We start from the raw sequence: 22,454 nt of genomic DNA, 5'->3' as shown, positions 1-22,454 counted from the left end.
CAACCTGATCCAACCAAAATTTTTAAGCTTACTAAAAACAATGATAAAAAATGCCGGGTTTCACTCGAGTCGGGTTGCCCAAGCCCTCAACCCGAACCCGAACTCAACCCGGGTTGGGAAAACTCAACCTGAACCCGACCGAACCTTTTTTCATGTTGAACCCAACCCGAGTTACACCCCTAATCATAAGAACAAGAGGGAGCGAACACCATTTGTTTTTTTTCCCCCATAAAAAAGCATTCGACATTTAGACTGCAAATTTGAGACCAAATAAGTATGTAAGATTTGTTAACTTACCAACTTCTCCAAAAGCTTGACTTACTAACTTCTCCAAAAGTCAAGCTTTTGGAGAAGTTGGTAAGTTAACATGGTATCAGAGCCAAAGGTCTCGAGTTCAAACCTCCCGGATAGCAAATATCCACATGTGATGGTCGGCCCAAAGTGGGACCACATGTGCCACGTGTTTGCCGAGTGGGCCACACGTGCGGGGGAGTGTTAAAGTATAAAAGATAAATAACGCCTTTCTCCAACAGCTTAAGCTTTTGGAGAAGTTGGTAAGTTAACAAGATCAACTATATTGCAAGAAAGCTCATAGGAAGACACATCGATGTCAAGGATGTTCCTAACAACCATCCGTTTATTGCCATGCACTGTGCATTCTACTTTGCTTGTCTGCAAGGAATTTTCCAAAGAATAGCCTTCTGAGTATCCTCCCAAATCAATAGAAAATGAAAAGTGAACAGGAATTTTACTTCTGTTGCCTTCAAAAATGAAAAGTGAACAGGAAGAGAGATGCGTACGATTAAGAGAAGGAAGAAAGAGTTTTCTGTATTAGAGTTTACAAAGAGAAGTTAGTATATATACATAGCTAACCTAATAAGGTGAAAAGACAAAAATGACCCATACTCTTAATACTCACCCTCAAGCTGGAGCATGGATATTAATCATGCCCAGCTTGTTACATCTAACCTAATAGGTTGGAAAGACAAAAATAACCCTTACTCTTATAACACCCCCCTCAAGCTGGGGCATAGATATTAATCTTGCCCAACTTGTTACATATAGACTGAAAAAGGCCTACGCTCACAACTTTAGTGAATACATCACCCAATTGTTCATCTGATCCCACATGTAGCATTAAAATCTTCTTGGTCATAACCAACTCCCTCACAAAGTGTCAGTCAACTTCAATGTGTTTTGTACTCATTTTGTACTCATGAAATAGATTCACATGCAGTGTGAGCCATAGCTCTATACCAAGCCTCAACGCTCGATCTGGCCAGCACATTTTGTTTCTTGCTCCTCCAAGTGACTGATTACCTCCAAAAAAAGTAGGAACACCTGAGGTTGATCTTCTATCTGACTTGTTTCTAGCCTAATCTACACCAGAGTATCCTACGGTGTTTAAATTCTTAGAAGGTATAAACATAATACCTTTTGTGAAACAACCAGTTTCTCCAAAAGCTTAAGCTACCGGAGAAGGTGTTATTAAATCTTTTATACTTTAACACCCCCCCTCAAGTGTGGCTCCTCCTTTTAGGGTTGGCCTACACAGGCACATGTGGCCCCTCTTTTGGGTTTTGCCATTGCATGTGGATTTTGCTATCAAGGAGGTTTGAACCCAGGCATTTGCTGTGATACCATGTTAAACGACCATTTGCTCCAAAAGCTTAAGCTGTTGGAGAAGGTGTTATTAAATATTTTATACTTTAACACCTTTTATAGGCGAGCTCTTCAAGTGTCTGAGTATCCGGTACATGACATCCATATAAGGTTGTCTCGAAGCATGCGTGAACTGACTAACCATGCCAACAACAAATGTACAGTCAGGTATTGTAATAGTTAAGTATATCGGCTTTCCTAACAATCTTCTATATCTCCCTAGGTCATCCAGTAATTTACCTTACTCCTTATCAAGTTTCACGTTAGATCTATAGGAACCTCCACTGGTTTAGTCCCTAGCATCCTCGTTTTCTCTAGCCCTGCCTTTTCTTCTCCCTAACTCCAAAAAGTCCAGTCCTACTTCTTCCTGCGCCAGCTTTATTGATTGGAAAGCTACTTCGCATACCTAAGTCTATCACGTACTTCTTTTGAGAGATACAATTATCACTTTGACCTTGCCACTTTAATGCCCAGAAAATATCGCAACGGATTGAGATCTTTAACTCTTTAAGTGTCTACTAAGATGCTGCTTTAGCTCAAAAATCCCCAAACTTTTATTACCAGTAATAATAACGTCGTCCACATACACCACTGATACTATTATATCATTGAGCTGACACCTCACAAATATAGAATAATTCAACAATGTCCTTTTCATCCCATACAGTGCTACAACCATATTAAATCTGTCAAACTATACTCTGTTTGAGTCCATAGATTGCCTTCTTTAATTGACGTACCTTATTGTACAACTCCCCCTCGAGCAACAAAACCTAGGATAGCTCTATGGACATCCTCTTGCAGATCTCCATGGACAAATGTATTCTACACATCAATCTGAGAGAACGGCCAATATACAGAAACTGCAACTGAGAGAATAACTCGAATGGAATTAAGATGAGCAACTAGCGAAAAGCTTTCAAAGTCATCCCACAAAAACCTGAGTAAACCCTTTGGCCACCAAACTAGCCTTCAAGCTGTCAATAGATCTATCAGAATGATACTTGATGGTATACACCTAGCGACAACCAAAAGCATGTTTCTAAGGAGGTAAATCACATAAATTCCAAGTATGATTTAGATGAAGAGCAAATATCTCTTCATCCATAGCCTTCTTGCACTCAATAGATGAAGTGCCTGTTGCAAACTCTTAGGAACAGATGCAATAAACAATGATAAGGCAAACTGACGAAAAGAATTAGATAATTGAAAATATGATCAAGTCAAACGGGAATGGTCATCTACAAAAGTCACAAAATACATAAAACCTAAGATACTTTTAACCCTTGTCGAGCCCTAATGAATAACACCGAATGGCTGTAATGCACGATTATTCAAACGAGAAGGAAAAGAGTAACGATAGTGCTTGTCTAACTGCAAGCATCACTCTAAACTAGAAATAGAATGGGAAGAGGAACCGGAGACTCCAATATAGGCAGAGGAAGATGTCTAAGACAGCAGTGCTCACTGAAGTGAAGAAACGATGGATTGACAAGGCATGACAGTCGTATATGGATCACACTTCCGATAGTAAACTCTACCACGCTCGTATCCCCCACCCATCGTCCCATTTGTCTTGAGGTCCTGAAACACACACAATGCAGAAAAAAAGTGAATGAGCATTGCAAGGTTTTAGGTAATTGACTAACTGGCAACAAACTCAAAGGAAATTGAGGAACATAATAAACATAAGAAAGGGTAAGAGATGATGAAGGAGATACTGTATCATGGCAATGGAACGAGTATTACCATAAACAAAAGTAATAAAAGACATAGAATTAGATGGATAAAGTGAGGAAAACAACAAAAACTGACATGCCATATGCCTAGATGCTCGAGTCAATGACCCATGGACTAGATTGCTGATAGACAAGAAAGGTAGTGGTACCTGAGGCGACAAATGCAGCAGTAGAAGTATTTTTATCATTAGAGTACCAACTTTGTACTCTTTCCCAAACACCCTTTGCAGTCTCCATAAACATCAATTAGCACTAATATGTGCTTCCATACTATTCCACAACAACGGCATACCCACATAATTTTTGTGTGCCCAAGCAATATAGTCCGGATCCGTTTCAAGAGGAGGTTCCGCTAAAATATATTTCAACTTCCCTTTTGCACCAAGAAACACTTTCATAGCTTGTTTCTACAACTAGTAATTTTTCTCATAAGTTTAATTGAAGTACCCTATAGACTAACTCCATCGTTAGTAACGGTCACGATTTGGATCAATTGATTCTCAATAGATTCAATCATATATCATCCCTTGTATAATATCACTCCATCGTTACTAACAGTCACAATTTGGATCACTTGATTCTCAATATATTCAGTCATATATCATCCCTTGTATAATATTACTCCAAAAAGGCACCCCACAATGGCCCTTAACACAATCAAAACATGGTCGTCGATCCCAATAGATGGCTTTATGCATCACCAACCACACAGAAACAAAGTTATCATACCACAATAGTCATAACTTCTACATAAACACAATCAAATTGTACCATATGCACGAAAAGGAAAGAATCGAATCTCACCGAAAATAAATCACATAAATTAGAGAATGAGACATTAAAGATGGCTTCAAGTACTCAAACCCTTGATGAAAACACCACCACAATGCCAATGTGCGCCCAAAGATGTCGTCAATCGCCCAAAGCGAGAATCAGTAGGATGACAACAGTTGGAGGGCCAACGTCGGTGTAGAGAAGAGCATCTCCCTCTCCCCTGTATATATGTATTGTGGATCTCAAGAAAATACACAAAAGAGAAGGGAAGACGAAAAAGATCATGATCAGGATCAAGATCCCTAGGGCTCTAATAGCATGTTGCCTTAGAGAAAAAGAGAGAGGCAGAGATGTTTCTGATTGAGAGAAAGGAGAAAGAGATTTCTGTATTAGAATTTACAAAAATAAGTTAGGAACTTAGGATGTTTACAGCTAACCTAATAAGGTGAAAAGACAAAAATAACTCACACTCTTAACAATTTCTACTTTGTTTTTACTTGAAAAAATGATGTCATTTTACCGTCTACTTAAAGTCCATCCAAAGAACCCTATAAGGGCCTGTTCAGATGTATGGAAATTTTTTATTAATTTGAAATTTTACATTTTCTCAAGGAAAATTGCAAACCTACTACCACCTTAATTTTTTGCCATGGAAAAAATCACATGATTTATTTTCCTAGATCCAAACATCCACCTGTTTGGATGGTGGGAATTTTCTGAAAAAGTTTGGAAAATATATATATATATATATATATATATATATATATATATTTTCAGAATTTCCTGCTTTTCCACTGTTTGATTACACATAAAAATGTAACTTGAGGTACCTTGAATTTATAATGATAACCCTCTAAATAAGCCATAACCATATTATTTCCCTGTAAATTGTAGAAGCAAAAACAAATTCCTAGGAAAAATTTTACACGAGATGTTTTTCCTGAAGATAGAGACCCAACTGTGTGTGTGTGTGTGTGTGTGTGAGAGAGAGAGAGAGAGAGAGAGAGAGAGAGAGAGAGAGAGAGAGGGAGAGAGAGAGAGAGAGAAATATGGGTCCCACTCTTGAATGATCTGAACCATCCATTCCCCATGTCTTGCTTTGGATCTCCTATGGCAAAAGACTCACCCCAATCACCCTTCCTAACATCCAATAATCTGTACATTTCCTCATTAAACATGGACGGCCAAAAACTACATCTAGGCAACATTTCACATTCGACAAAAAATGCACGTGAGGCACATGATTTTTGGGCTATAGGAGATCCAAAACAAGTTCTATCAAATGGATGGTTCAGATCATTCAAAGGTGGGACCCAAAGCTGTAGTGGGTGTGCCTCACCATACTTCAACAAGATCATCGGTTAACAGAACTCAGTACTAAATTTATCATCTCCCAATATTTGGAAGACGAATAAGCTAACAAATTCAAATGCACATAACTTTACAATAGGATTTGATCACCAACTTAAGAGTAACAGTAAGACAATTTGAATCTAATAGGTGCATGAATCTTAACAATCAAGCATATAAAGAAAAGCAAGTTTAGATGTAGAGATCAGAGGAAAAAAGAAGAAGAGCAAATTTAATACAAGTCAGAGTGCTGCTGCTTTTATTTAAATAGAGGCTATCAAGCAATTCAAGTCTCATCACAATAAACCATCCAATCCCTACTTCTTAAGTAGAGGAAATAAGCTTAGAATATGAATCTTGGAAGCCTAGCAAAGAAAGCAGAAAAGACACAGGAAAAATGTGGGACTGCCTAGAACATACCTGATCCTTTCATTTCATAACGATCAGGGCATTAAAAAAAAAAAAAAAAAAAACAGACACCAAAGATGGAGAGAGGGAGAGAGAGCTGCAGTTTTTTTACCTTTAAGCTCTGTTTCTTTTGACGTAAAATGGACGCAAAGCAAAATTTTATGCTCATTTTTAAGTAGAAAAATGAGCGTAAAAATTGTTTTACACCCATTTTACGTCAAAAGAAACAGAGCCTTAAAGGAAGACTTTTCTGTGACGGTTAATAGGCAAGAGAGGTGGATGAGTACAGGCTTGCTATACCTTTTGAAGACGGCTAGCTTATTTGAGATGGCAATGTTGGACACAGTTTATATGAATGCAGGGTCGAAGAGACCTGGACCTGGAAGAAGGGGAATAAAGTTCTTACTGAGAATGTAAAACACAAAAATATTTACATTCCCTCAAAGATGAAATATGAAGAATGGGGTGTGAGTTTGATCAGCTTGAACTAGGACTCTCCACCGCCATGACATGCACTACCGCTAACACTCGAAGGAGCAGAACTATTACTGGAGGGTTGGACATGAGACTGAGAAGGCAGCCAACAACCCTTGGAAAAAATTGAACCAACTGAGATACTAGAAGTGTTTTCAGTTGATGGTATTCTTGTCTCGGATCATGGTGCTCTGGTTGTGAAAGAATCCTTGTGAGACCCAGCAACAAAGTCATGACGCATTTCCGAGGATGAGGATGTGGCCAAGGTAGTGAGCGATGATCCAACGGGGTAGGGATCAATTGGCATGTCAGCAAGAGAAGACGCAGACAGACTGTAACTCAGTGTTCCCATCGGATGATCAAATTTGCATGTCAGACCGAACTTGCACACACCATGTTGCGCGTAAAAAGTGCAAGGTGGAGCACCCTGTTAATAATGCCATAAGATCAAATACAAAAAGGACTTCAAACAAAGCATTCAAAATGTTCACACAAGCATCGAGCAAAAAAAAAGATCTGGATTTGAGTTGACAATGGTGAAAAAAAAATGAAGTTACAACCACCATACCACCATATATAAAAAAAAACAATTTTCAGAAAACTACTTCAATCAAGTTGTGTGAACAGTTACAACTTGAAACTAACACGAGTTTATAGGAGAGGCGCGGACACACACACACACACACACATGGGATTTGCTAGCGTCCGTCGCAGAAGTCATTTCGCAAATGGGCTGTTGCATGTGAGAGCAGCCACCTTGTGAATGAAGACAAAATCTGCTGGAAAAGTGAGCCTCTGTGGCTGCTCTCACATGCAACAGCCCATCCGTGAAATGCCTTTTGCGACGGACACTAGCAAATCCTTAATATAAAAATGAAATTAAGATATTAAGGGGAGTGATACCCACACTACTATACTTTGATATGGTACTACTCACTTTGTTTCATTTTGAAAGTCCCTTTGAAAGTCCAGTTTGAACACTGTTAGTGTAAACCTCAAAGCCATTCAAAAGCATTCAATGGAGATAAACCTGCCTGCTAACCTGAATAAATTTTATGGATCCCCATAGAAGTAACTAACCTCGGTCAATTGGTAAATATACATGTAAGAATCTTCCAAAGGAATCATAGACCTTATAAGTTAGATATAAGATTGGAGATGCAACCCATACAGGTGTCGCTCTTTGGCTTAAAGTTATGGGTATGCTCCCCATTGATGCGAGTTTGAGGGTGATTGCGCACATCCGTAGGGAATAGTCCCACCCTAAAATTGGGGTGGGGATACCCCATGTCATAAAAAAGGATTGAGATGCAAAGAAAACATGTTGACTTCAAAGGTGCACAAGAGCACATAAGGCGAGTCAGAAAATGCTATTATCATTGTATTTCATGTGATATTGGGCAGTAAAATAAGTAAAGGAAAACATACAAAGACAAGGAAAAGATCAGAAGCCAAACACAAAAGGCAGTGGAAAAGTAAACCGGTTCATAGGAAACAGAATAATCTGCAACAGGAGTAGCAAAAGACAAGCAGCACCTGCATAAGAAATCTACCCAAAACCCTAGCTGAAAAGTCTTTTTTTTAATGAAGAGTGAAGAAAAGGCATGAGTGAAGTATTAGGATGTAAAAGACAAGCAGGACAACAAATGACAACACAGAAAGACATTGTGAAACGTAGCAGAGTTATTAGCAATGAAGCAACTCTTCGAAGAGCAATATTTGGTGTAAAGTTCCAAACCTAATCACATACATAACTATTGGACAGTAAAATTTGGAAGCATGACCTTGTCATATATCAAGTATTATGATTTCAGAGGGACCCCAATGGAGTGCTTATACAATTCCAGTTTGACTTTATACACCTAGACAACTGGAAATAGGAGAACCAAACCCTAGTTGTCTGCCAATAAGGTCCAACAAACATCAACACTTCATACAGCAATGAAAAACTGTCCCGATATGCGAGTAAACACAGCCGTCTCCTTATCCAAAGCCTTCAACCCGCCTTTGCTTTCCTCTATTTAAAGATTCAGCAACCCAAAAAATGCTTTCCTCCAATCTTCTAATTTTACTTTTGAAAAATTTAAGGTGCATCGAGAACTCGAAACCATTCCACTCATGTACTTCTGGTTCCTTCTACCAGCTTTTTAAAAGCTCTTTCGGACCAAGAACCTTTAGCCATACATTATCAAATCTGAAAGGATGAGTTTGCTTTTTGAACCAACCAAATAGGCGATAGCTCCGAGATTAGCCAGGGAAGCACAATTTGAGCAAGATTTGGGACATGATCTGCCCAACCTAATGGCAATAAAAATCGATCCACCCTAGAACATTGAGAGTTTTTATGTGAGGGCAACATCTGCCCTTCCTTTCTAATGTCTTTTCCTCTTAATATTTTTTGTTACCATCTCAAAAAAAAATGTCCTTGTTCAAAATTCTTGTGGGAGTAGCAATCTGGATAGAATAGAAAAGTTGTAGTATAATTTTCTTTGGGAAGCTAAAAAGGAAAACTGAAAGCACCTTGTGGATTGAGATGTGTCTTGTTTACCAAAGAAAAATGGTGGTTTGGGCCTAGATAATCTCGTGGTTAGAAACAAGGCTCTTCTTGGAAAAATAGTTATGGAAGTTTGAGGAGGAGAGGGAGGCTTTTTGGAGGAGAATCATCAGAGGAAAATATATGGAAAGGACGGATGGGTGGGATATTGGTAGGTTAGGTTAGAGGTGGAGGCTTGAAAGCTTGGAGATCAGTGTCTCCTATCTTTTAATAGTTCCACAAATGGGTTAGGTTAAGGGTAAGCAATGGGGAAATGGCAAGTTATTGGCATGATTCGTGAAGAGGAGAGTCCTTTATCCCAAGATTGTCCAAGAATCCTTAGGATCGTGAGAGTTTAGAATGTGAGCATTTTTTATTGCAATACGAGCGTGGGAGAGGGCAATTTAAGCATGGGCTTTATATAGAAACATTAAGGATCTTGAATTTGATTGTTTGGTTAGCCTTATTTTATATTCTTGAGGACTCTTTTATTTCTCATTTCTCAGATAATGGAAGATCGCAGAGTTTGGGCCTCGGATCCTAGGGCCATATTCTTCGCCGGCTCTTTTTTGAAGTTGCTATCCACTCCAGGCACCGTTCATTATCCTTGGAAGATGGTTTGGTTGGCTTCAGTTCTAACTAAGATCAAAGCTTTTTGTTGGACAATGATGCTCAAGATAATCAATACGGTGAAAAAGTTGAAGAGGTGGAAGTTTCAGATGGCTCTTTTTCAAGTTGCTATCCTCTTCAAGGGCCGTTCATTTTCCTTGGAAGAAGGATTGGTTGGCTTCAGTTCTAACTAAGATCCAAGCTTTTTGTTGGACAGAGATGCTCAAGATAATCAATACAGTGGAAAAGTTGAAGAGACGGAAGTTTCAGATGGCTAAATGTATATGTTCCTTAATGATGAAGAGTCGGTGGATCACCTGTTTGTTCATTACAAAGAAGTGGCTGTGATTTAGTCCCATTTATATGATTGGCTTGGGGTTGGGTGGGTTTTCTTTGGGTACAGTCACAGGCCTTTTGGAGCATAAGAGCATCGGGAGGCATGGCTCTCTCAGTGTGATCCTTTGGGAGACCATTCCTTTTGTTGTGATGTGGAGTATTTAGGGGAGAAGAACTGCTCAGACTTTTGATGAAAATTTTTCTTTTGTGGTATCAATTGTCTGGAAAAAAAAAGCTCTTGATGGCCAATTGGGCATCTCAGAAAAAGAGTGCTGGTGATATTCAATTGGCTAAATCCTAGAGAATTGGCATGATACCTTGAATGGTAGAGGGACTAAAAGAAAAACAGTAGCCAAATGGCACCCTCTGCCGCCTACTTTTATGAAATTGAATGTTATGATCACTCCCATGGAAACCCCAGCCCGGTGGTGATAGGTGGTGCTTGTAGGATAGCGACGGGCAAATCTTGCTTTCCTTTTCGGGTCCAATTGGGCATGTGAATTCTTCTATGGCTGAGCTGAGAGCTCTTCATTTTGGGATGTGGCCTTCTTTAGCCTTTTGAGGGAACACTAGAAATTGAAGGCGATTTGGCTAATGAAATCTCTTGGGCCCATGGAAAGGACACTGGACCATGGAGACTCGCGGGATTCATTGATTCAATTGTGATTTAGAGCGTGGGCATTTTCTTTCTGATACTCCTTGGGTGAAAAATGATCTGGCTGATAGATTGGCTAAAGCGGCAGTCTCTAGATCCATTATGTATTTTGGGCCAGGTTGCCCAATGATGTTCCCTTGTAGTTGTTCTATTTTTCTTTTTAAATAAATTCTTGTTAACTTTGTAAGAAAAAAAAGAAGGTTTTGGGTAATCATCCCCAAGTTTAACTCAATTAACTAGAGAAAAAATAAGGTAATGCCCATCAATCTAATATAATGGTTGTAAAATATAAAGTTCTAGTTTCCTTTGATTTTCACCAATCAACAAAGAGCAAAATGTAAACAGCTATTTCAGAGAATGGAAGAAGCCAAAATAAGAAGTGAGATGCATACCGGACGCGAAGGAAGACCCATGGAGTTAAGGGCATAATTTTCTTTCTGCACAACCCATTCTGGCGGATGATGGTATCTACATGAGGAGCCGAATTTACAATCCCCCGTTTTCATATAGAATTGACATTCAGGCTGGTTGGGTCTTTCTGGAAACGTATTCTCTCTCTGACTACTGCTTGAAAGTCCAGCAGGAGAAGAAAAGGGCAAAGAAGGTCCAGGGTATGCGGGCCCATATGGGGGGGCCGTTCCAACAATATTTTGTGCACCAGGGGAAACCACGGGGCTTACGGATGGCTGTTTTCACATGGAATAATAATAAGAGAACAATAAATGATATGATCTGAACACATTCATACTACAAAAGCAAATAAAGTTTTTCAGTGAAGAGTTCACCAACCGGATAAGGGCTCCAACTCGGAAATGGAACCATCCCCCCTGGAGAAATCAGCACAGGAGCATAAGGTCCTTGCAAATATGAACTAGGTACTAGCGGTGGTGGCTGTGCAAGTTGCCAGCTGGCCACTCCTCCGTATTGATGAGATGAAACTGAATGAGACTGCACCGTCGGATAAAAAGCAGGTGAAGGTGCTGGCATCGAGATGCCAGCTGGGTTTGGATGATGGAATTTACAGTTTACACCAAACTTGCACAGCCCCGTTTTCACATAATAGGAGCACTCTTTCTCCCCCTGTGCAAGAAAATCATCATTTTAAATGATATCATATGCTGATCAAAGTTTCTCCAGTAAGATGCAAGTGATTTTTATTTTTTATTTTTTATGACATAGGGTATCCCCACCCCAAATTTTAGGGCGGGACTATTTCCTAAAATTTTAAGGCAAGTGAACCATTATGCCTTGTTATAAAACATTAGAAAACTCAAAACAAAGCCCACTGGTTGTATGTGCCACTGCATACTACTAAAAGAATTTTACGCTTATTTAGAAAAAGAAAACATAAAGATATGGGCAGGTACACAAGAATTCTAACCGGCCGTAATGGATATCCGTAATGATTTAATGACAACGGGCCCACTAATCCACCTCCATGTCTAGGATGGTGGTACTTGCATGAAGCACCGAATCTGCAAGTCCCAGTCTTCAAAAAATACTGCAAATTAAAGGCGGGGGAAATCAAAACTGGTTCCTGTAAACTCAGCTTACAATCAATTGAAACTTCTCTGTCCTGAATTCATAGTGTCGGTGAAATAAAACCAAATAATTTTTTTTGGTGAACCTAAGAAAACAAATTAAGTCGAGGACCATGGGTCTAAATTGTCCAAGATCGATTAATAAAGCATCCAGTTGGCATTCAATACTTGTCCCTTAGTCATAAAGTCCCAACAAAATAGTACCTGACAAACAGGTTGGCCTTCGCGCTCTGGATACTCCCCCCCTCCGGGTCTGAATTCATCAACCTAATGATAAAATAAGCATTCTAAATTTCATAGAAGAAAGAATCAAATTTTCATTGTTGACATACAGATCTCTTCATTGCATTTAAACAAATCTACAAATTTCAGAACTTAACCAAGAATCCAACAACACCTACGGGCCGTTTGGATTCATCGATTTTATAATCGAGGATTGTAAAATCCTGGATTTCACAAACTAAAACCTGAATTTTATAAGCTAAAACATTAATTTTATAATAAAAAACCTAGATTTTACAATCATGAAAATGTACAATCCAGGTTTTAGCTTATGAAATTCAGGTTTTAGCTTATAAAAATCAGCTTTTAGCTAATAAAAATCAGCTTTTAGCTAATAAAATCTAGGTTTTAGCTTGTAAAATCCAGTTTTACAATCCTCGATTAGAAAATCCTTGTATCGAAACTGCCCCCTAATGATTAGAACCCAATTTGAAAAACTTTAGTTGTGAATTGTGCAAACAAATCAAAATTCCACATATTCCAACAGAAAACGAATTCAAAGGACCGCCGAAAACCACAGATCATCAAACCCTAGATTATGGGGAAAAACACGAGAGGGTTTAGGGATTACCGTGCTGCGATCACGGGGATGATTGAAGCGGCACCTAGCTCCAAAGCCGCAGAACCCGGTACGGATATAGTACACGCAGTCGGGCTCGCCGGGACGCCCCGGGTACGAATCCCTTCCGCCTAATCCCAACTGCCACATTGATTCTACAATGCAATAAAAAATCACCTAACATTAACCTAATTTCACCACTCTCTTTTTATCTCGAGATCTGAAATAACTAAACCCTAATTCCAAACCTTAAAAAAAATTCAGATGAAATTGAAATCAAAATCGAGGAGTAATGCAAGAATCACCCAACATTAACCCAATTCCACCACTCTCTTTCTATCTCTATATCTGAAATAACCTACTTTCAAATCCTAAGTGCTAGAAAATTCAGATGAAATGGAAATCAAAATCCAGAAGTCATGCTAGAATCACCCAACATTAACCCAATTTCCCCACTCTCTTTCTATCTCTATATCTGAAATAACCTAACCTTAATTCCAAACCCTAAATGCTAGAAAATTCAGATTAAATATAAATAAAAATCAAGGAGTAATGCTAGAATCGCCCAACATTAATCCAATTCCACCACTTTCTTTCTATCTCCATATCTTAAATAACTAGACCATAATTCCAAACCCTGAATGCAAGAAAATTCAGATGAAAATGAAATAACTAAACCCTAATTCCACACCCTAAATGCTAGAAAATTCAGATGAAATTGAAATAAAACTCGAGGGTAAGGAATGATAGAATCACCCAGCATTAACCTAATCCCACCACTCTGTTTCTATCTCTATATCTTAAATAACCTAAACCCTAATTCCAAACCCTAAATGCTAGAAAACCCAGATGAAATTGAAATCAAAATCGAGGAGTAATGCAATAATTACCCAACATTAACCCAATCCCACCACTCTCTTTCTATCTCTATATCTTAAATAACCTAAACCCTAATTCAAAACCCTAAATGGAACAAAATTCCGATGAAATTGAAATTCAAATCGAGAAAGAGTAATCCAATGAGGAAAAATTAACCTTCAAGCCCCGTCTCAGCTCCGTCCATTAAATTCCGTCCGTACATCTTCATTTTCCTTGTAAAATTTTTCTCCCCTTTTTTTTTTACCTACAAAAATTTACAGAAGAAGGAAGGGTTTTGTTTTGTGTGTGTGTGTGTGTGTGTGTGTGTGTGGAGGGAATGCTTCTAGAAGGTTCTGGAAGTTTCTGAATTCTGATCAGAGTTGAAAACGGGGTTTTGGGTGTGTGAGGAGAAGAGGGGTTTTATGTAAAGGATTTACAGTGTTCTCTTCTTTAGCTCAATCTCTCTCTCTCTCTCTCTCTCTCTTCCCCCGTTTTCAAAGCTTTGATTTTCCGACTCTTTGTCTGCTCCTGGTAGTTTTTATACCCGCCAATGAAAGAAAAAGGTTTGAGTTTTTATATGGTGGAAGTGCATATACTCCAGTATTTTTCAAAAGTATTGTAGGGGCCACACCATAGGATGATCCAAACCGTTCATTTGATGGGCCACAAGGGAAACAGGTTGTGCCCAAAAAAAAAATCACTGGATTCGATCTTTTAAAAAAAATACTTGACTGTACAGGCTTACACCAAATAAAATCTGAGAAAAGGGTCACATTAAAATAAGGGAAATGATAAATTAGCCCATTTTTCATAATTGGGACATCCCCTTCTAGTGTAAAAGAGTAGTCATAAATACACTGGAGGGGGCTGTCCAAAGTAGGGGTGTCAATGGATCTAGACGGTCCGATGGATACTCTGAATCCGAACTTTAATGGACGGGATATGGTCATACTAGAAAGAACCATGGACGTGTTTTGGATCCTCATCACATGATCCTAAAATTTTTAGGGATCGGATCCACACATGCAAAGAAAATTTGATGGATAGTCAAGATCCAAAATATTTTTACAAAAAATACCCTTTTAAAGTAAGTAATTATGTAATGTGCAGGGTATTTCTGTAAAAGCAAATAAATTTCACATTTACGTGATTTTGTGATTCACTTTCCTTTTCCTCCATTTTCGTCCCGTAACCTCAATCCACTCAGTCATTGCTAGTCGCTCACTCATATCCTAATCCACTAGGCCACTCCATTCCGTCGATAGACACAATCTTGTCTTGTGTATGCTCCATCCGCAATAACTAGAAAGAAACGACCAGTATGGATCTCATTTTTTGCTCTCGGTGTCTATTTGCAATCTTCAAGTTTCAGTCAAGATAAAAAGGAATCACATTTTAATTCATTTGTTTATTCAAAAGTCCTATTTGGATTTCATTTGGTGAACAGCTCTGTTCATGGATTTTTATCATTGTGCAAGTACTAGGGCTCTGAGTCATTTGGGAGATACTACATATCTTATGATCCAGTAAAGGAAAGTGGTTTACTCATAGTCGACTAAGCATTCTAACTTCTTCTTAACATTTTAATTGTGTACAATGTAAGTAGGACATAGTAGGATACTACATATCTTATGATCCAGTAAAGGAAAGTGGTTTACTCATAGTCGACTAAGCATTCTAACTTATTTTTAACATTTTAATTGTGTGCAATGTAAGTAGGGACTCTCCGATGGTCCGATTTTGAAGTGGATTGTGACCGGGGCACGGGAAGTAGGATCCGAAGAACACTCCGAATTTGATTTGACCGATAAGGAATTTGCATGGATCGTGACTAAGGCATAGGTGAATCCGATGTGAAGTGGATTTGTTGACACCCCAGTCCAAAGTAAGAAAAGGAAGCGAATATATCAATTCCCTAAGGCCACATTTGAATACCCACAAGATTTATATTTGGATTTCTCACATTTGGTAGTTAAACATTTGGATCTGGATCAAATCCTTAGATTTCCAAATCAGCTACAACAATGAAAAAAGATCTGGTTTTCAAATATGTTAAGTGAGACATTATTTGGAGATCCATATTTGTGGCAAGTACGTTCACCCTCGCGACTGGAGCAAGGTGGCAGCATCCAAATGCAAAAACATGAGGAATCCAAACGTGACCTAAAATAACTACAAGGGAATCTTGCGGAAAAATAAAAATACCTCATAATATGGAATAAAAAGTCAACAACCCCACTATTGCTTGAAGTAAACTTATTACCCCAACCTCATTAAGAACGTGTTTGGCAAGCATAGAGAAATATTCCATGGAATATTCATTGGCCCAATTGCAAAAGAGAGCATTGGAGCATTGAGGGGGGGGGCGCGTTAAGAGGCACAAAAATACGACTACTTACAATTGTCTTTTTTCCCCTTTTCTCACTCCCAACCTCTCAAGTGTCTTTGGACTCCGGGTAGGGGTGTTCATTATTTGGTTATAACAAAACTGAACCGAATTGGTTTGGTCGGTTCGGTTTCGATTTTTTTTTTTTTTTTTTGGAAATTTGGTTATTCGGGTTCGGGTTCGGTTATCTCAAAAAAAAAATATGGTTAACCGAATAACCGAAATTATGGATAAAAACCATTATTTTCCCCAAAAAAGTGCTATATGGTCACTTCGTAGGATGATCAAAACCATCCATTTGATTGTCCACAACTTAATTAGGTTGTGCTCAAAAAATCATTTCGATAGAATGATCCTAGCCCTCCAATCCGAACCGAGATTTTGCTTTTTTCCCTATTTTTCTCCCACTATTCGGTTATAACCGAATAACCGAATTTTTAATTGGTTCGGTTTATGGAAATTTCGGTTATTGAAATTTGATAACTATATTATTTCGGTTATCAAATTTCGGTCTACTCGGTTCGGTTATAACAGAACGAACACCCCTGTCGTCTCCCGGGACCCTGCTTAAGTCAGATGAGAACGTTAAGATATTTCAAATCATACAGTTGGTTCTTGAAGCTTGACTGGATTTGGGCAATCTCCGTGCAAACTAAACTTTAAATTTTTGCACTAAACTACACTTTTATATAACAATACAAGCGAAATGATGTTCTTACAATTGAAATGTTTGTACAGTATAATTACCATCTTAATCTAACCTGGAAAAACGCCAAAGAATACATCCACTCTCGGACAGCGTCGACATTCCCATAAGGGCAATAAGTATTTTCTTCCCATTTTCATGGGTCTTCTTTATATCCTTGCTTTTCATTGCATTCTAATGTGTGGGTTGGTTTTGGTTTGCAAAGAAAAAACATAAGATGAAGTGAAATCTAAAGAAGGTGAGACCCTTTGATTTCCAATAGATGTTTCACACTCACACGAATTGGATGATGAAATGCCTTGAAGAAAAAATGTTTTTTCCCCTTTCTGTTATGGTTTTTTTTTTCCTGTTGTTGTTTGGTTTGGGTGCTCTGCAGGAGAACTGATTCTTGGGTGAACTGATTATTTCTACCTCTCCTTTTTATTGCAGAAATACAGGCTTGGTTGGAATCAACAGTCCAAAACCTTTGAAGACAACAAAGAAGGTGAGATTTGGTTCAGAGTAAAACATTATGATTTTTTTCATCTTTCCTCATCTGGGTTTTGATGTGTTTCTATAGGAGATTGTTTTCACATCACATGAGCATGTCAACTCCAATTTCTGTTATTTCTTAATGTACTGAAATTAGAGGTTCTAGAAGTAAAATGAAATTGTAAATTTTGCACCTCTAAGATTTCAGAAACTCTACTTCTACTTCAGCCACTTATTGTTCAGAGAATTTTAATGTACAAAAATTTTTGGTGTTGTAATTCTTTGAAAATAAGCATATACAATGTTGTAACTCAAAATTTTGTTGAATTTAGTAAGTTTAGGTCTCAAAATTTTATGGGAATTTATTAAGGTTAAAAAAGATCAGTTTACATTTCAAATTTCAAATTTAAAAAGAAAATACATGAAAATGTGATAAAACATAATTATTAAGACACGGAGAACTTTAGGGGCCGTTTGGATTCGCGGATTTTAGAATCCAGGTTTTAAGTTTGAAAACAGTGTAAAAGAGGGTTCATGATCAAGCTGCTGTTTGCTGTCCTGACAGCATTTCTTGGATATTAAGTGAGAAATTTAGGTTTTAAAAGTCTCTCCTGCATCCTAAGATTTCTAAAACCTGGAAATATGGGAGGATCTGCTACTCTCTTGCAGACGGAAAAAAGGGCAAGAAGTAAAAAATGAGTAAAACCGACGGCTGGCCTGCTTCTTCTCTTGTCTCTTAGCTACAATTTTGAAGAAATCCCGGATTCTAAAATCCGCGTATCTAAACGGCCCCTTAGAATCCTCTGTTTTCAACTTGAGTTTTCTGTTTAATAGAATTTTCTAATGATTGCCTGGACATTCCTTTGTAGAAACAGAAGTTGCTGACTTCTCAAGAACTCAACATAGATGATCTTTGGATTTAAGTCGTGCATCACAAGAATGATTGAAGAGATCTTCTGCTGAATGTAGGGGGCCTTCTCTCATTTGTAACCACACATCACATCTTCCATTCTCTGATTATTCTTTTTTATTTTTGATCCCATTTCAATACAGTATAGCTTCAATTCAAGTTACTTAAGAGCTATGACAAGGTTTCTAAATTAGGATGCAAGTGCACTAGTGCAGTTACGCTTTTTTTAAAGTTGTAATTGACAGAATCAATTTTAAAGGTTTCATGCTGCGTAGATGTATTTATTAATACAAATAATCCAGCAGTGGCACCGATTCTCTGAGACATAAATGGTGGGGCTATACAATTTGTCTTCCAGGTATATTTTTGAACTATTTGTCAGATTTCTATTTGGAGAAAATTTCTAGTCATTTCTCTGTTATTCATTATGGTTTTAATTTGGATTCTCGGTTAATACTCAACTCAACTCAACTCAACTAAGCCTTTGTCCCAAACTAGTTGGGATCGGCTAATGAATCCTTTTACCTTTAGAAAATTTTCATGAAGCAGGTGAAAGAATCTACCCGGCTCAAATTGACTAAGTCTAATCCTGACACTAGTTGGGTTCATCTACATGGATCATTTTCTTCCATTCTCTCCTATCTAAGGTCATGTTCTCTGTTATGCTCCTAGCCATCAAGTCTTGGAACCTTCGTTAATATATATGAAAAATATATCAAACTTGGAACCTTGGTATTCATGCAACATGTCTGATATTATTCGAGAAATGGACCTTATTTAATAACAGACATGTTTGTCCCAACACCTTGACAGAGTTTTTCAAATTTCTCAAACATTGTTTCATTTCATTTCTCTTTGTTTTCTTTTACTTTTTTCTGCTATCCTTTATGACATGCCTCATATCCTATGATGTGGCATGAAAAGGGCTTGCCAATTAGCATGCAATAGTATATATGTCATGTGATCCATGCAACAAAACAGAGTATTGTTACTCTTGCTTCTGCAGATATGAGATTCATGTGTAGAAAAAAGTGTACGTAGAGCGGCATGTGATGTCCCCTTCAGTTTATCATTCCTGTATAGATAGCATCTCTTCTTTACTGACATTCTCTTGAATTTTTTGATAGTTTGCAAGTCTTGATTCCCATGAGAGAGATAAAAAGAATTAACCCAATTGATAATGTGAACAAGCGAACCCAAAAAATACATACAGATAAATTATTTTCATTTCGTTCTGTTTTCTTTCTTTTTTCCATTTTCCTTAATGACATTCTCCAGACCCTATAACATGGCATGGAGAGGAGTTTCCAATTACCATGCAGCAATATAGTGTGTGATCCATGTAAAAACAGAGAATTGTTGTTATTCGATTTTGCAGATATATGAGATTCACGTGCAACAAAACAGGTAATTGTCATTCTAAGTGTTTCTTAATATCATGAAACTTTGAATTTCTTGCAGTTTGCTTTTGACATAAAATAACTTCCTCATAAATTGGTTATCATTGTTCGTTTTATAGATCTGTATTCAGCCTTTATGATTGAGGATTCTCCAACTTCACATCTCTTAGGCCCTGTTCGTTTGAGATTGTGGCAACCGATTGCCACCCCACAATCCGATTATTGGACCCAAAATTACATTAATTTTGGATCCAATAATCGGATTGGGGGGTGGCAATCGGTTGTCATAATCCCAAACGAACAGGGCATTAGCAATTAATTGCGTATAGTGTGGCATGGATTAAGACGAAACAATATGTTTACAAATTACAACCGGAAATGTTGTTTGCTCTTGGAGACTAGGATGGTCAGTTGAGCCATGGAGATGCTGAAGAGAGACTCCAACACTAACTAGGGATGCAAGTATATACTTATGACACTGATCATACAGCTGTATATTCTGAACTTCGGATGCAAGTATATACTTGGGGGACAATGTGGTTCTTTTCTTTGTGCTCCTTTTGTTATTGCTGATATTAGCCTTCTTATTTCTGAAATATGATTAATTTATTATTTTTCCCACCAAAGGGTACATATCCATGAAAGATTGTATCGGTTTGCCAAGTGAGTCCTTCGTAAATGTATACTTAATACTTAATTCAGATGCCAACTATCAGAGAATGTATAGGGAAGACAAAAAACTTTTCTATTTCTTTTCGATTAAAAATAACTTCTAACTCGACGGGTTGTCTCACTGGTTACATAATATACTATATCAAATACCATACATGATGACTATTGTGAAACTTCGGCTGGGGCCGTGTTAGAAATAATTGTTTGGTCTGAACTTACTGCAGGATCCCCATGATATTGCCCATAAAAAACATATATTCCAATAGAGATGATACTGACAGCAACAAATCTCACCCAAGCCTCTTTGTGGAGCTGTGCAAATAAGAAGATGTTGAAAAAGATGGAGATAGCCGGCACAAACGGAACTCCAGGGCAAGAAAACCCAGGTGGGTCTGTGTAGAATTGGCGAAAACAAAGAGCAGCAATAGCTAACACTGCTATCAAAGCAGCTACGATTGAAAAGATAAATGAGATTTTGAAACGGTAGAAGAGCCCTACAGCAAATCCACAACAGGCAACTACAACAATACAGATGACACCTTCACGCGAGGTAGAAATCCACCTCTTAGAGACTTGATCACTTTCTTCATTATCCTTCCAACGAAGGGTTATGACACAAGCTGAAACAACAGAATAGCCAGTTAGTGATCCAACTGAAAGAATGTGCGATAGTTGATGCACGTTGAATAACCCTCCCAAGATACCAGCAATCACACCAACCCAAATTTGAGAATGGATTGGCGTGTGATGTAGAGGGTGTACTTTCGCGAAAATTGAAGGTAGTAAACCATCCCTTCCAAGTCCAAGATACAACCTAGATTGAACATATAAACCAACCAGAAGGGTTGTAGTGAGGCCTGCAATGCCACCTATGCTGATCAAAACCGTCATATATTTCAGCCCCTTTGCTTTAAAAGCTTCGGCTAGAGGAGCATCTTCACCAAGAAACTTGTATGGCACCATTCCAGTAATCACTAAGCAGACAGCAATATATAATATTGCACAAATAAAAAGGCTTGCAAGGATGGCTATGGGTAAGTCCCTCTGTGGTTTTTTAGACTCTTCAGCTGAATTAGCCACTGCATCAAATCCAACATATGCAAAAAAGACTATAGTTGCTCCAGTAACAACAGCTTCAAAACCATTTGGAGCAAAAGGAGACCAATTTGATACATCCACTTCAAAAGAACCAGCAATGATGACGAAAATAACAATTATTACCTTTGTTGCAGTCATAATAGAGTTCACAATGGATGATTCCCCAACACCTCGGCATAGAATTATTGTTAAGAGAATAAGTAGAATGGGAGCCAATATGTTGATGGATAGAACTCCTCCAAATAGCTCTTTGCCATGCCCAATCCAGCTTGGAAAATGTTCCTTCAAATAGGGATTGAGCTTCAATACTGTCACTATATAGTTTCCTAAGCTTCGCGATATGCTAGCCGCGCCAATATGATAGTCAAGCATTAGTTGTGTGAAAACAAGGAAAGCAGTGAGTTCATTAAAGGCGGCGTAGGAATACATGTATGCTCCACCAACTACAGCAGGAAAACGCGATGAAAGCTCAGCATAGCACAATGCATTTAGCACACATGCTGCTCCAGCAAGTATAAAACTAACTGTGACACCAGGTCCGGCATCGCGTGCCACAGTTCCTGTGACGACGAAGATTCCAGCACCGATCGAAGCCCCAATCCCGAGTAGCACGAGATCAAAGAGATTAAGACGGCGAACAAGGCCTTCGCCAGGGGAACTGCTTGGGGTTTTGGCTCTCAGAGCAGAAATGCAGAAATTCGAGAACCATGATGAAGATGGGTTGATTGTCATCTCTCTCTCCCTCCTTCCTAACATTAACTGGTGTTTAAATAAGAACTTACAGATAAACATAGAAATGGTGTTTAAATAAGAACTTACAGATAAACATAGAAAATGATAAAGGTAAGATTTGGAAAAGATAATCCTAGCCTATTTCCCAACCAGGCCTACATACCTTAAATAACCAACTTCCCGTATCTGCCACCAAGACGATCAATGGTCAGATCTTACCATATCTGAGCTGAAATATCTTAACATGCCTCCTCAAATGTATATTGAAAATCTACGTACGTTTGATTACAATAAAATGT

General features: G+C 38.2%; 1 protein-coding gene, 1 long non-coding RNA gene and 1 pseudogene across 3 annotated transcripts; 1 reads left to right on the top strand and 2 right to left on the bottom strand.

The window, feature by feature from the left end:
* Positions 1 to 2,848: 2,848 nt before the first annotated feature.
* On the bottom strand, positions 2,849 to 14,316 carry LOC143857175 (zinc finger CCCH domain-containing protein 32-like). 2 transcript variants are annotated; one of them, XM_077367667.1, is made up of 7 exons: positions 13,958 to 14,313; positions 12,935 to 13,077; positions 12,286 to 12,348; positions 11,922 to 12,041; positions 11,330 to 11,620; positions 10,933 to 11,226; positions 2,849 to 3,246 (listed from the first exon to the last, which is right to left on the bottom strand). In XM_077367667.1, the coding sequence occupies exons 1-7, from the start codon at positions 14,007 to 14,009 to the stop codon at positions 3,127 to 3,129; spliced, it is 1,083 nt and encodes a 360-aa protein (XP_077223782.1). In that variant the 5' UTR covers positions 14,010 to 14,313; the 3' UTR covers positions 2,849 to 3,126. The 2 variants fall into 2 exon arrangements, with proteins under 2 accessions (XP_077223782.1, XP_077223711.1); XM_077367596.1 differs by lacking the exon at positions 2,849 to 3,246 and adding an exon at positions 5,703 to 6,834 and having other exon boundaries at positions 13,958 to 14,316.
* A 2,322-nt stretch (positions 14,317 to 16,638) lies between these two features.
* On the top strand, positions 16,639 to 18,608 carry LOC143883755 (uncharacterized). The gene is made up of 3 exons (XR_013252501.1): positions 16,639 to 17,110; positions 17,302 to 17,356; positions 18,213 to 18,608. It is a non-coding gene; the product is annotated as an uncharacterized LOC143883755 (long non-coding RNA).
* Positions 18,609 to 20,487: 1,879 nt separating this feature from the next.
* LOC143883744 (cationic amino acid transporter 9, chloroplastic pseudogene) lies at positions 20,488 to 22,170 on the bottom strand (annotated as a pseudogene).
* Between the last annotated feature and the right edge of the window lie 284 nt (positions 22,171 to 22,454).

Source organism: Tasmannia lanceolata, unplaced genomic scaffold, assembly GCF_043159265.1.
Source record: "Tasmannia lanceolata isolate RefF3 unplaced genomic scaffold, GAP_Taslan_0.1 ptg000002l, whole genome shotgun sequence".
NCBI lineage: Eukaryota > Viridiplantae > Streptophyta > Magnoliopsida > Canellales > Winteraceae > Tasmannia > Tasmannia lanceolata.
Note: the sequence above shows the minus strand (reverse complement) of the source record. Positions and strands in the feature narration are given on the sequence as shown.

Coding starts and splice junctions, on each gene's coding strand:
- LOC143857175 (XM_077367596.1), bottom strand. CDS start 14,009: ATGAAGATGTACGGACGGAATTTAATGGACGGAGCTGAGACGGGGCTT. Junction 12,349..12,934: donor ATCCCCGTGATCGCAGCACG/GTAATCCCTAAA, acceptor TTTTATCATTAG/GTTGATGAATTCAGACCCGG. Junction 11,621..11,921: donor ACGGATATCCATTACGGCCG/GTTAGAATTCTT, acceptor TTTCTTGCACAG/GGGGAGAAAGAGTGCTCCTA.